The 13,691-nt window shown below is 42.2% G+C and overlaps 1 protein-coding gene across 6 annotated transcripts in view; it reads right to left on the reverse strand.

Annotated features, from left to right (window-relative positions):
- Nucleotides 1-458: 458 nt before the first annotated feature.
- The window catches only part of PDLIM7 (PDZ and LIM domain 7), a 124,914-nt gene continuing 111,681 nt past the window's right edge, over nt 459-13,691 (reverse strand). For all 6 annotated transcript variants that reach the window (XM_077265923.1, XM_077265925.1, XM_077265924.1 and 3 more), the window contains exons 9-12: nt 9,978-10,098; nt 9,762-9,877; nt 2,242-3,735; nt 459-1,381 (exon numbers count right to left, since the gene is read on the reverse strand). In XM_077265923.1, the coding sequence (XP_077122038.1) occupies nt 3,649-3,735; nt 9,762-9,877; nt 9,978-10,098 (324 nt within the window). In that variant the 3' untranslated portion in view covers nt 459-1,381; nt 2,242-3,648. The remainder of the gene's footprint in view (nt 1,382-2,241; nt 3,736-9,761; nt 9,878-9,977; nt 10,099-13,691) is intronic.

Below are 13,691 nucleotides of genomic sequence, written 5' to 3' on the forward strand. Positions count from 1 at the left end.
AATCCATCAGCTTGAACTTCAGCGTGAGTTCAGTCCACCTCCCCCCGTGACTGCTTATACCTGTTTGCAGCTTTTGCAAATACAAATCCATTAATACCTTTAGCTAGTCAGTCTGTTCCCCAGAAATCACAGTTTGAATCAATATGTAAATGATCCTGAAGTGCTTTGGGTGTGACACATAGCACATCTACTTCCTGCCTAGCGTATCTTCTCCTGACTTTGACGTTACACACCAAAGGAGCAAATGGATCGTCCATTGATATCATAGTAGTGGAAAACTCCTTTAGAAACTGTTGATAAATCTTGTGCAGCAACACTTGATAACAGACTGGCACTTCTCTTTTTTTTGGGCGCCAGCATTAACAACATCCTTCCTAGTGTGTCCATTGCTAAAGCACAACTTTCATCTGCTACATATCCACGAACATCTAATAAATAAAAAACAAAGGCGCAAACAGTAAGGATATAGCTCATCAACGGAGAAGCATTTATTAATGTGTGTTACATTAAAGCAAAGTGACAAACAGTGAAACCTTGAAGATAAAACAACACTCTTCACAGCGCATATGTCTGATGAACGCCTCCATAAATATCATGGCCCAGGCAGATAAATGACTGGAGTGTATACTGCTAGGCCGTCATCACTGCAGAATTATTCATTACCTTGCTCTAATCTGAGGAAAGATACCGTATATAGTTTCTTTTTTCCTACTTGATCAAGAATGCACAAATATAAGACTTTTGCAAGAAAATATTGTCTGTTTAAATAAAACAAGGGTCTAATATATATTTTATGCAGTTTTAGCCAACAAGAGCTTGCACTAAAAGCACAGGAAATGATAATCAAGCAACCTTGAAGAGTGTGATACGCTGCCATATGTACTGTTTAGGACACATAATAACCTACTTGACCATTCATGCAAGGATGCACAATATTAGATGTTTCAGCATACAAGACAGTTAAAAAAACATGGTAACTAAGAACATCTATGTCACTATAAGTCTTATAAAAGCCATACTTGCATTTGTAATATCTTGCTGACAATGTTAGGATGGCATTTGTATGTCAGAATATGGCTGAATGCTGTACACGGTCTGTTATTCTCATCAGAAGAGATAGCTAGCCTCTACATGTGTTATATTTACCTACAGTATTCACTCTAAATACCATTCTACCTGATGGCCTAATATTGAAACAGAAATCTATATATAATGTACACCACAATGTATATCTGTACACAATAAGGTAAAATGTTGTAAACTGTGTCCCATGTAAACGTCCCCTCTGACCCCCTTTTGCTTAGCCCATTATTTGTAAACTAATTGGATACTTGTCTTGTAAACTTTTGAACTCTTGTCATGGGCCCCTTTACCCATGCCTCTGAGGCTGTGTGCACACGTAGCAGATTTTTTGCGTTTTTTTCACGGTTTTTCGCTATAAAAACGCGAAAAAAACGCTAACATTAAGCATCCTATGTAACAGAATGCAATCCGTATTTTTTGTGCACATGCTGCATTTTTTTCCTGAGCAGAATCGCAATCCAGAAAAAAACGCAGCATGTTCATTAAAATTGCGGAATCGCGGCGATTCTGCACACATAGGAATGCATTGATCTGCTTACTTCCCGCACGGGGCTGTGCACACCATGCGGGAAGTAAGCAGATCAAGTGCGGTTGGTACCCAGGGTGGAGGAGAGGAGACTCTCCTCCACGGACTGGGCACCATATAAGTGGTAAAAAAAAAAGAATTAAAATAAAAAATAGTGATATACTCACCCTCTGGCGGCCCGACCTTCTCAGCGGCTTCCGAGGTGTGTGTGAAGGACCTGCGATGATGTCGCGGTCACATGACCGCTACGTCAATGGAAGGTCCTGAACACACAGCATTAGGAACGGAAGCCGCTGAGGTGAGTATAACCTTTTTTTTTTTTTTTTTTTTTTTATTCTTTTTAACATTCTATCTTTTACTATAGATGCTGCATAGGCTGCATCTATAGTAAAAAGTTGGTCACACTTGTCAAACACTATGTTTGACAAGTGTGACCAACCTGTCAAACAGTTTTCCAAGCGATGCTACAGATCGCTTGGAAAACGCTAGCATTCTGCAAGCTAATTATGCTTGCAAAACGCTAGTTTTCTGCGGGTATATGCATGCTAATTCTGCATGCGATATACCCGCGGCAGGAGGCGCAGAATTTCCGCGGAAATTTCCGCGGCAATTCTGCTACGTGTGAACTTAGCCTAATGCTGTATTTTCCTAAATACATCTAAGTTCCTAACATGAGCCTTCTTCAAAATACTGAAAAAAACCAGCATAAATCAGATAATGAGCAAGTGACTGCACTGACCAATTTTATAAGTGAACACCAGAAGTGTACATAGGAGAAGTGATTCCTATGGGCCCAGCCTACAGTTAGAAAGATTTGTGTGCATGTCCAAACTCAAACCATCAATACTAGTTTTAGTATCATCGAAAAAAAGCATAGACTTTAATGGTAACTGCTCAAAAGACTTTAAATGGGGTTGTCCTCCTTTGGATTTCGTAAGTTCTCTGGTATTGTGTAAACCTTTATCCCCTGGAAAACCCTCTGCTTGTATTGTGTAGCTCTTGACCCGCTGGAAGACTCTCTGCTTGTACTGTGTAGGCCATGTCCCGCTAGAGGTCACTGTACTTGTATTGCGTAGGCCATGTCCTGATAGAGGTCACTCTGCTTGTATTGTGTAGGCCATGTCCTGATAGAGGTTACTCTGCTTGTATTGTGTAGGCCATGTCCTGATAGAGGTCACTCTGCTTGTATTGTGTAGGCCATGTCCTGCTGTAAGGCCCTCTGCTTGTATTGCGTAGACCATGCTACGCAGGAAAATACTCTGCTTGTATTGCGTAGGCCACCTCCCACTGCAGGACCCTCTGCTTGTATTGTGTAGACCATGTTACGCAGGAAAATACTCTGCTTGTATTGCGTAGGTCTTGACTTGCTGGAGGACACTCTGCTTGTACAGTGTAGGCCTTGACCTGCTGGAAGAAACTCTGCTTGTATTGTGTAGGCCTTGACCTGCTGGAGGACACTCTGCTTGTATTGTGTAGGCCTTGACACGCTGGAGGACCCTCTGCTTGTCTGTGAAAGCCTTGACCTGCCGGAGGATCCTCTGTTTCTCTGGTGTGCCAGTCTAATACTGGTGAATGAAATTTTATTTGCTTTAAAAGGATCTTTAATGATTAATACACCTGACATTTTTTAGCTGAATAAAAATTTGCTCTATGTTTGTTCTGTGTAACCACCGCAAATTCAGAACACAAGAGATCAGACACACATGAATTTGTATGGCTAATTTCTCATATATTGGATAGCCAACTAGCACCTAACATTATAAACCAGAAAACTTTAGTGGGAAGCTGAAATGTAAGTACAAATGATTACATATTGTTTCCAGCATTTTCTTCTCTTGTTGTGCTGCTGAAGACATAACTGATGTACACATATGTATATATATATATATATATATATATATATATATATATATATATATATATATTGTGGGTCACTAAAGGCTCCTCTGTATTTTTACTGCATGTAGGCAGCTGTAGTGTGTATGAGGTGTGCATGTCTGTGAAATTGTGAATGTGCTGCCGAGCAGGTAGGCCGATGATCACACATTGGAAAAGGCGTGGGTCTTGCAAAGAGGTTTGTCCTTCTTGGAATAAAATGTCTTGCCTTCCAAATTTGTCTGACATATCTAAGTGACAAAAAAGAAAAACAGTTTTTAGAGCTAAATCCCAGTGATATGTTATAAGTAGTATGATACAACAATATTTTACTGTACACATTCATAAGCAATAATAAAGTAATTAATCCTGGAGGTATTATACATTGTGAAAAACAAATATCATTTTATATTAAGGGAATCTGTCAGAATGATCAGCCCACTCCCTCTCACACTGTCTAAATGGTCATGTTACTCGTTGAGAGATACTGTCGTGCACACCTTTACTTATGCAACCTGTGTCTCCATGACTGAAAAATCACAGGTTTAACTAATATACAAATGAGGCTTATGTGCTCTGGAAGTGTCAAAGCACTTCCCAGGACTCTGCCTCCCTGGCTCTATTCACCACTTAGCTCCCTCAATTCTCTGATTGACTGACAGCTTGATGGCTGAAAACACAGCCAGAAAGCTGTCAGTCACTGAAAAGAAGGTGGGGTGAGAACGAGAACAAACAAAATGTATTAAAAAAGCAGGCAGTAATAGTATAGAAATTACTTTATCAATTAAATTCAATGAGAACTAAACCTGACAATTGAGAACTTGTATAAAGCACAAAGGACATGATAAATGAAATATTATTAAGAGAAAACTAACCCTGCCCTCACCACAGCTAACCCCGCCCTCACCACAGCTAACCCCGCCCTCACCACAGCTAACCTCGCTCTCACCACAGCTAACCCTGCCCTCACCACAGCTAACCCCGCCCTCACCACAGCTAACCCCGCTCTCACCACAGCTAACCCTGCCCTCACCACAGCTAACCCCGCTCTCACCACAGCTAACCCTGCCCTCACCACAGCTAACCCCGCCCTCACCACAGCTAACCCCGCTCTCACCACAGCTAACCCCGCTCTCACCACAGCTAACCCTGCCCTCACCACAGCTAACCCCGCTCTCACCACAGCTAACCCTGCCCTCACCACAGCTAACCCCGCCCTCACCACAGCTAACCCCGCTCTCACCACAGCTAACCCCGCCCACTCCGAGCTCTCTGTGTACATACTTTATAGACAGTGAGGTGCTTATCCCAGAAGAAACAGAGCAGGACCAGGGCTCATGCGCTGCTGTATTCTGAGCAATGATAATTACCAGGTGATTAAAGCTTCAGTCTAAAGGTACCTTCACACTAAACGACTTTGCAACGAGAACGACAACGATCCGTGACGTTGCAGCGTCCTGGATAGCGATATCGTTGTGTTTGACACGCAGCAGCGATCTGGATCCTGCTGTGATATCGCTGGTCGTTGCTGAAAGTCCAGAACTTTATTTGGTCGTCAGATGTTTACCCTGGTTACCCGGGGACTTCGGCATCGTTGGTCGCTGGAGAGCTGTCTGTGTGACAGCTCTCCAGCGACCACACAGCGACGCTGCAGCGATCGGCATCGTTGTCGATATCGCTGCAGCGTCGCTTAATGTGACGGTACCTTAAGTAAACCACAGCACACAATCAGATATGTGACACATCGATGAGTTTAATGTTTTATCCCCTACCTCATGCTGTCTTCAGATTACGTTACAAAAACCTGCTGAAAGATTCCCTTTAAGTATAGGTGTGGATGACATCTTTCAGGCGTAACATGACCATAACAACAGTTTGGGGGTTGGATCGTACTGACAGACTCCCTTTAAGCTGTTTGACAGAGGGAGGGGGCTCCTTGATTCAGTCATACATAGAAATCGAGCAAAAATATTTTTATACCACATGGAGAATAGAGTAAGAAACAATAGCAATTCCCCCTCAAAATTAATAAAAGTTAATTATTAATGTCATTATTATCATTATTTAAAATTAACATTATACAACATATACATGGCTACACTGTATGGATAAAAATGTTGGGATGCATGTCTAAGGCTATGTGCACACGTTCAGGATTTTTCGCATACGTTATGTATGCGCTTAAAAAACGCATACATAAGCATCCCATCATTTTTAATGCATTCTGCAATTTTTGCGCACATGATGTGGAAAAAGACGCATCGCGGTAAAAAATGCATCATGCTCATTAATTTTGCGGATTTTTCCCGTTTTTGCTGCCATTTTATGTATTGGGAAGCTCCGGAAAAAAACACACACAAAAAAAACGCGCAAAAAACGTGAAAAAAACACGTGGATGTGGATTTCCTGCAGAAAAAGTCCGGTTTTGTTCGGGAAAATTCTGCAGAAAATCCTGACATGTGCACATAGCCTTAATCATTGAAATCAGGTGGTCATTCAGTCTCATTATCACAGGAGTATAAAATCGTCCAGCTGGCGATGCAGTCCGGCTGTACAAACATTTGTTATAGAATGGGTCAGTGCGAAGAGCTCACTGAACTTGAGCTTGGTCCTTTATTAGGATATCACTGTTATAAAAGGCCAGTTCATATAACTCCTTCCTTCCTAAATATTCCATCATCAACTGTACGTGATATCATTGAAGAGTGGAGACATTTAAGAGCCACAGTAACTCACCGAGTATAAAACGTCGCTGACTCAATAATTGCAAGCATTAGATCACAAAGCACAATATCAAGCGATGTATGGAGTGGTGTAAAGCACGTGGACAGGACACTGGACTCTGGAGCAATGGAAACATATTCTATGGAGTGACAATCATGCTTCTTGTTTTGGCAGTCCGATGGACAAGTCTGCTTTTGGCAAATACCAAGACACTGTCACTTGCCTGACTGCATTGTGCCAACTTTAGAGTTTGATGGAAGGGAGATAAAGCTATGGGCTGATTTTTCAGTGGTTGGCTTAGATCCCTTAGTTCCAGTGAAGGAAAACCATAATACTTCAGCATACCAAGATATTTTGGACAATTGAATGTTTACGATATTGCGGCATCTGTTTGGGGAAGGACCTTTTACTGTTTCAACATGACTGCGCCTCAGTGCAAGGTCCATAAAGACATGGTCATCTGAGCTTGGTGTTGAAAATCTAGACCAGTCTGCCCACAGCCCCGACCTCATCCCCGGCAAACACTTTTGGGATGAACTGGAATGGAGAATGCAAGATAGGCCATCTTGTCTAACATCAATGTCTGATCACCTAAATGATCTTCTGAAGGGGAAAAAATTCCCACCGACAAATTCCAAAATGTTGTGTAAAATCTTCCCAGAAGAGTGGAAGCTATTTTAGCTGCAGAAGAGGGGGACCAACTCCGTATTAATGCCTATGGATTTAGAATGGAGTGTCATGAAAGGATGACACGTATAGATTTCACAATACTTTTGTACATATAGTGTATGTACTGTAGACTTAAAAAAAAAGGAATGTCTCACGGAAGGCAGAGATGCTAAAACTATTAAACCTGCGGTAATAATAACACCCTAAATATGTTGTGTCCTTCTGAGGATGATTTATCTCACATTTTACTATTCATTGGAGGGCCTTTTCTCACTAGGACCACCGCCAATACTACAACGGAGGTTCAATGGCCCCTATTCCTCTTCACTACAGGACCAGAGTAAGGAAGAGTTTTAGTAAAGTATTAGTTAGGACTGTACCTTCCAATCAAAGTGCACAATGGTTTGGGGTTTCCATTCAACCAACAGTATCAGTAAATTGAGTGGAAGGACACTGTGTTTGACCAATGCTCCTTTCAATGTCTCCTCATTGAACAATAGAAGGCTGCGTAACGTTATTTTAGTTTTTGGCGGACGTCCCAGTAATGGGGCTCCCAGAGATCAGGGATTTATTATCTATCCAGGGGAAATCTATTGTGGGGAAACCCAATTAAACGTCTACAGCCAATTATCTCTTAGCAAAGTGAAAAATCTGACCAGCTTCACATTTTATCATTTGAAATGGTATGACATGACTCCTGCCAACCAATGCTTTTGTGGGCATAGTAGAAATCCGGAGTTAGTAGGGCTCATCTACCCTGGTTGCGGGGTGCAGGGATGTGGGGAGGAGGTTTACTAATAGATGTTAGATGCATTCATGATGAGGCTGTGAAATAAAGAAACTACGGTAATCACATTTCCTATCTAGACTAACATAATTGCCTCTTTTTCAGGGAAATTATTTTTCACTCGAGAACTTCTTTAATGACAATTGGGATAAGTGCAAATTAGCCTGAAATGAAAAACAGCATAACACGTCATATTAATGCTCTATACACAAAGAAAATCTGTAATCATAGCCTTGGTATACACCTCTGGAACACTGTGCCGACTTATACCACCATCAGGACAGGCAACAGCTCACTCAATGCAAACTCCAAGGCTACATTAAAATACAGAGCAGAGCAATAATTGGATATATCATAAACCTAGTACAGTTATATTGTTTTCTTTCTGCATCCTAATATGAACTGATCACTTACTACTTCCGAAGAGTGACCAGTCGGGGGAAACATCCCAGAGTTATGGAAATACAAGCATCATTACATAAGCCTGTGTGTCTCTAGTACAATCCATGCATATGTAAGAAGAGGGCCTGGATCGGGGGTACCTTTTTTCATGCCCGAACTGTCGGGACTGTCACCTCTGTTGTATGGGGGAAAGCTTAGAGGCCCGGATCGACCTTTGCACTGGACAGCAGGGGGTGGAGTGGGGATAAAAAGGGCAGAGCGCGAGAAACGAGAGGCAGACTTGGCGGGAAGACGCAGTGCGCAGCGAGAGAATTTTGGTGCTCCGTCATCTGAGCATCGTGACGGCGCAGGACCGCACTACATAGTTCCAGCTGCTCCAACAACTACTCATCTCAGGCCACTCTATAACGCGAGCGTGCCACCTGAATGAGACAGGGTGACTTACCAAGAACTTTACCATTACTCACCCGCTTACTTTTGTCGGGCTCTGTCCAACCCCGGCAGTGCACAGTACTTCCTTCCCTGCTACTCTGGACATCCGGGGAAGACATCGAGGACTCTCCGTCATTGCCAGGAACCGAACCACCGACGTCTACAAGACTTCATCGTTCGTGACCGTGTCGGCACCACCGTGCACATCTGAGACTCCTCACTCTGAAGCCGCCGGACGGATAAGTTTACTACTAGTGATGAGTGAGTGTACTCGTTGCTCGAGTGGTCTCCGAGTATTTGTAAGTGCTCGAAGATTTAGTTTTTGTTGACGCAGCTGCATGATTTACGGCTGCTAGCCAGGCTGAGAACATGTGGGGGTTGCCTGGTTGCTAGGGAATCCCCACATGTATTCAAGCTGTCTATCAGCTGAGGTGCCGAAAACAGTCTCCGAGCACTATCAAATACTCGGAGATCACCCGTGCCTGCTGGGAAAACCCGAGCAACGAGTATACTCACTGACCACTATTTACTACTGTTGAACATTGTTTATACTACCTCTCTATACCTTCTCTCCTCCTTGATGAAGGAGTCACCTCCGAAACGCGCGTCGGGGTGGGCTGGGGATCTCCTGCTATCCTGCGAATTATTGTGAGGTAATGTGCATGTCTGGATACTTTTCTATATATACGTATATTCACATAACTAATAACTAATGTGTCCCTTATGACACTTGTATATCCCTTTCAACCCTAATGCGCGGCATAGCATATATACTATGGTGCTCATGTGCACAGATGTTACGGTTTTATCTATTTATGTAATCCTACCAGCTCTTTGCTTAGATGCTGGTTCTGTTTGCACATTCATCCCCATGTTGTCTTAATTCTGATTTAATTATTAATAAAGATTTATATTTTTGAACTATATGACTGCCCCCCTCTTTTGGTAATCTTCTCTCCTCCTTGCGTGGAGTATACCCCTGTTATAGTGAAGTTAATTTTAACCCTTGCTCTGCTTCCTATCTGTTACTGCATCCCGCAACCTGCTCACATACACCAAATATAGACCGGGACAAATGTTTCATTAGGCGCCATACAGGAATGGTGGATGGTACTGTGGGAGGGGTTGGCGTATATTTTAGACATCGATAATCATTTCAGTGTTCCATTCACAATGCGCCGTTGTGATGTAACTATGTATTTCACATACATTTCTCACTAAGAACAGCAAGTTTGTGTCCAGTGAATGTGAATGCGAGCTTACCGCACAGACGAAGCAGGTGTCATGCCAGCTGAACCCTAGAGCTTCCAAGAAACGGTCACCGGCATCAATTTTGAAATCGCAGCCACGACATTTAGTGCCAAACATCTTCTCATAATCTATATAACAGACAGACCGTTTGTTTTTTAGGCATTTTCAGCAGGAACATACAAGAATGAAAGCTTTCTTACAGCCTTATAATTATCTCAGGGATCTCACCTCGTTCACAATAAGGCTGTCCTTCCTCCATGTAAAAGGCACGATTGCGAATAGGGGTCTTACAAAAAGCACAGGTGAAACACTGAACATGCCATGTCATCTTCAGTGCATGCATAATCTCCTGAAAATGTGAGACATGGGAAGCGTGCTGACAAATTAATCAGATAACAAAATACACTACGACATATCAGACAAGTAAATGTCACAGTGAGTTATCAGTAAAATCCAAGAAGCTGCTGGTTTATTAATAGAAGAATCCGCGCCAGGCATATCAAACACGACGATAACAATACAAACACTGGAAGAAGAAGGAAGTCGGGAATAATCAATAACTAACAGCTGGCTAATTTGTTCTCCAGCCTTTCTCGCAGTGACATCATTACCCACAGTGGCCCTTCTTACACTAGGAATCTTCTTAATATGAGGGTGCCTATACCCTTAGCTGTTCTGTGCCATCGTTTTACATAGTTTTAAAAAGGAATTTCCACTTTTTGCTATTTTTTTTTGTGCAAAGATTTTAGAGACTTGCACACTATCGCTAGATATATGGGTACAGAGAATCGCAATGGTTTAATGTGTTTTCTGGTATAACAATGTTGATGACATATCATTGGGATAGGCCATCAATATTCTGATCCTGTAAAAAAATTCTTTATATATTCAGCTTTTTACACACAGAAAAGCAGAGCTGAACATACGATCGTTATTGACCTTTTTATCTATAGATATCTAAAACTAAATCCAAGTATATCTTCTCAAATCGTGTGGTCTAAGTTAGTTGTTCGAAACATCTCAGTTGCCCGCTGATGTTTCCACATGTAGATGACTTTAAGACACACAGTTATGTATTCCATTATCAATAGCTCGGCCAATTATAGTTACTAACTATACTGAATGTACTACAAGTAAATTATTATCAGCAACAGTATCAGTTCCATTACTGGAAGGTAATACCACCAATGCTAACCTCTATGGACAGCCACGCCAATGCTAACCTCTATGGACAGCCACGCCAATGCTAACCTCTATGGACGGCCACGCCAATGCTAACCTCTATGGACAGCCACGCCAATGCTAACCTCTATGGACAGCCACGCCAATGCTAACCTCTATGGACAGCCATGCCAATGCTAACCTCTATGGACAGCCATGCCAATGCTAACCTCTATGGACGGCCACGCCAATGCTAACCTCTATGGACGGCCACGCCAATGCTAACCTCTATGGACAGCCACGAAAATGCTAACTTCTATGGACAGCCACGCCAATGCTAACCTCTATGGACGGCCACGCCAATGCTAACCTCTATGGACAGCCATGCCAATGCTAACCTCTATGGACAGCCATGCCAATGCTAACCTCTATGGACGGCCACGCCAATGCTAACCTCTATAGACGGCCACGCCAATGCTAACCTCTATGGACAGCCATGCCAATGCTAACCTCTATGGACGGCCACGCCAATGCTAACCTCTATGGACAGGCAGTACAAGAGATGTGGTGCACTCCGCATGGAAAAAAGGTGCAAGCTGAACACAAAGTCACAATGTCTATAGAAAAAACAGCCGCACACTCAAGACTTGCAGGTTTTTACGTGAAAGTTGTATTTTTTATTATTAGTACAGGCATCACCAAATGCTTATTCGTGTTCAGAGAAAATGACGGATACTTTAAGTTACGATTAACGTTTCGACCAAGGCTGGTCTTTGTCAAAACCACACTGAAAAACAAACATACAGTGTAAGTACATGATATAGATGTGCTGTACATGTATCTGTGGCATGAACAATATACAGTAAACAATATATTAACACAATAGCATTCACCTAAAACAAGGATCCAATATATATAATATATGCATATTTACAACCTAATATATACAAAACGATATTAACTAGAACCCGTTTTGTATATATTAGGTTGTAAATATGCATATATTACATATATTGGATCCTTGCTTTAGGTGAATGTTATTGTGTTAATATATTGTTTACTGTATATTGTTCATGCCACAGATACATGTACAGCACATCTATATCATGTACTTACACTGTATGTTTGTTTTTCAGTGTGGTTTTGACAAAGTCCAGCCTTGGTCGAAACGTTAATCGTAACTTAAAGTATCCGTCATTTTCTCTGAACACGAATAAGCATTTGGTGATGCCTGTACTAATAATAAAAAATACAACTTTCACGTAAAAACCTGCAAGTCTTGAGTGTGCGGCTGTTTTTTCTATAAACCTCTATGGACAGTCACGCCAATGCTAACCTCTATGGACAGCCATGCCAATGCTAACCTCTATGGACAGCCATGCCAATGCTAACCTCTATGGACAGTCACACCAATGCTAACCTCTAAGGACAGCCATGCCAATGCTAACCTCTATGTACAGTCACACCAATGCTAACCTCTAAGGACAGCCATGCCAATGCTAACCTCTACGGACAGCCATGCCAATGCTAACCTCTATGGACAGTCACGCCAATGCTAACCTCTATGGACAGCCATGCCAATGCTAACATCTATGGATAGCCATGCCAATACTAACCTCTATGGACAGCCATGCCAATGCTAACCTCTATGGACAGCCATGCCAATGCTAACCTCTAACCTCTATGGACAGCCATGCCAATGCTAACCTCTATGGACTGTCAAGCCAATGCTAACCTCTAAGGACAGCCATGCCAATGCTAACCTCTATGGATAGCCATGCCAATACTAACCTCTATGGACAGCCATGCCAATGCTAACCTCTATGGACAGCCATGCCAATGCTAACCTCTATGGACAGCCATGCCAATGCTAACCTCTATGGACTGTCAAGCCAATGCTAACCTCTAAGGACAGCCATGCCAATGCTAACCTCTATGGACAGTCACACCAATGCTAACCTCTATGGACAGCCATGCCAATGCTAACCTCTACGGACAGCTATGCCAATGCGAACATCTATAGACGGCCACGTCAATGCTAACCTCTATGGGCAGCCATGCCAATGCTAACCTCTATGGACAGTCACACCAATGCTAACCTCTAAGGACAGCCATGCCAATGTTAATCTCTATGGACGGCCAGAGATAATAACTCTCCATATGTGAGTAGTAAAGCTATAGGTATTTCTAATCTTTGCATGAAGTGACATGTAGGTGTTATCAGACTTCGTTGCTTCTGATGCCAGTCACAGTAACACAATCTTGTTGAAATAAAAATAAATCAATAACGAGAAATAATTGATGTTTCTATATGGGGAGCATTGAAAAACATTGTTGAGGTGTGTCTAATGGCTCATACAAACTGCTGAATTACATTACATCCAAGTAACACAAATGTAATGCAGCACCCACAGATATCCATGAGGTTATACTGCATCTCAGTGCCTTACATTTGATATTAAAGGCAATCTGTTAATACATTTTTGCTACCCAATCTGATAGCATCATGATGTAGGGGTAGAGATCCTGATTATAGTGATGTGTCATTTACACAGTTTTGATAAAAATCAGTTTCATCTGTTGCTGATCTACCAGTTCTCTGAATTCTGTGTAACTAAGCCCACATCACTGATTGGCAGCTTTGTGTGTACACTGTGCATAGGCAGAAAGCTGCCTATCAGTGGAGGGGCGCGGTTATACAGAGCTCACGAACATGGAGGATTACATGGAAACAGGTTTGCTGGTTCTCTATTGATATTCTCCTACTAATAAAACAGTGAT

This window comes from Ranitomeya variabilis, chromosome 5 (genome assembly GCF_051348905.1).
Source record: "Ranitomeya variabilis isolate aRanVar5 chromosome 5, aRanVar5.hap1, whole genome shotgun sequence".
Lineage (NCBI taxonomy): Eukaryota > Metazoa > Chordata > Amphibia > Anura > Dendrobatidae > Ranitomeya > Ranitomeya variabilis.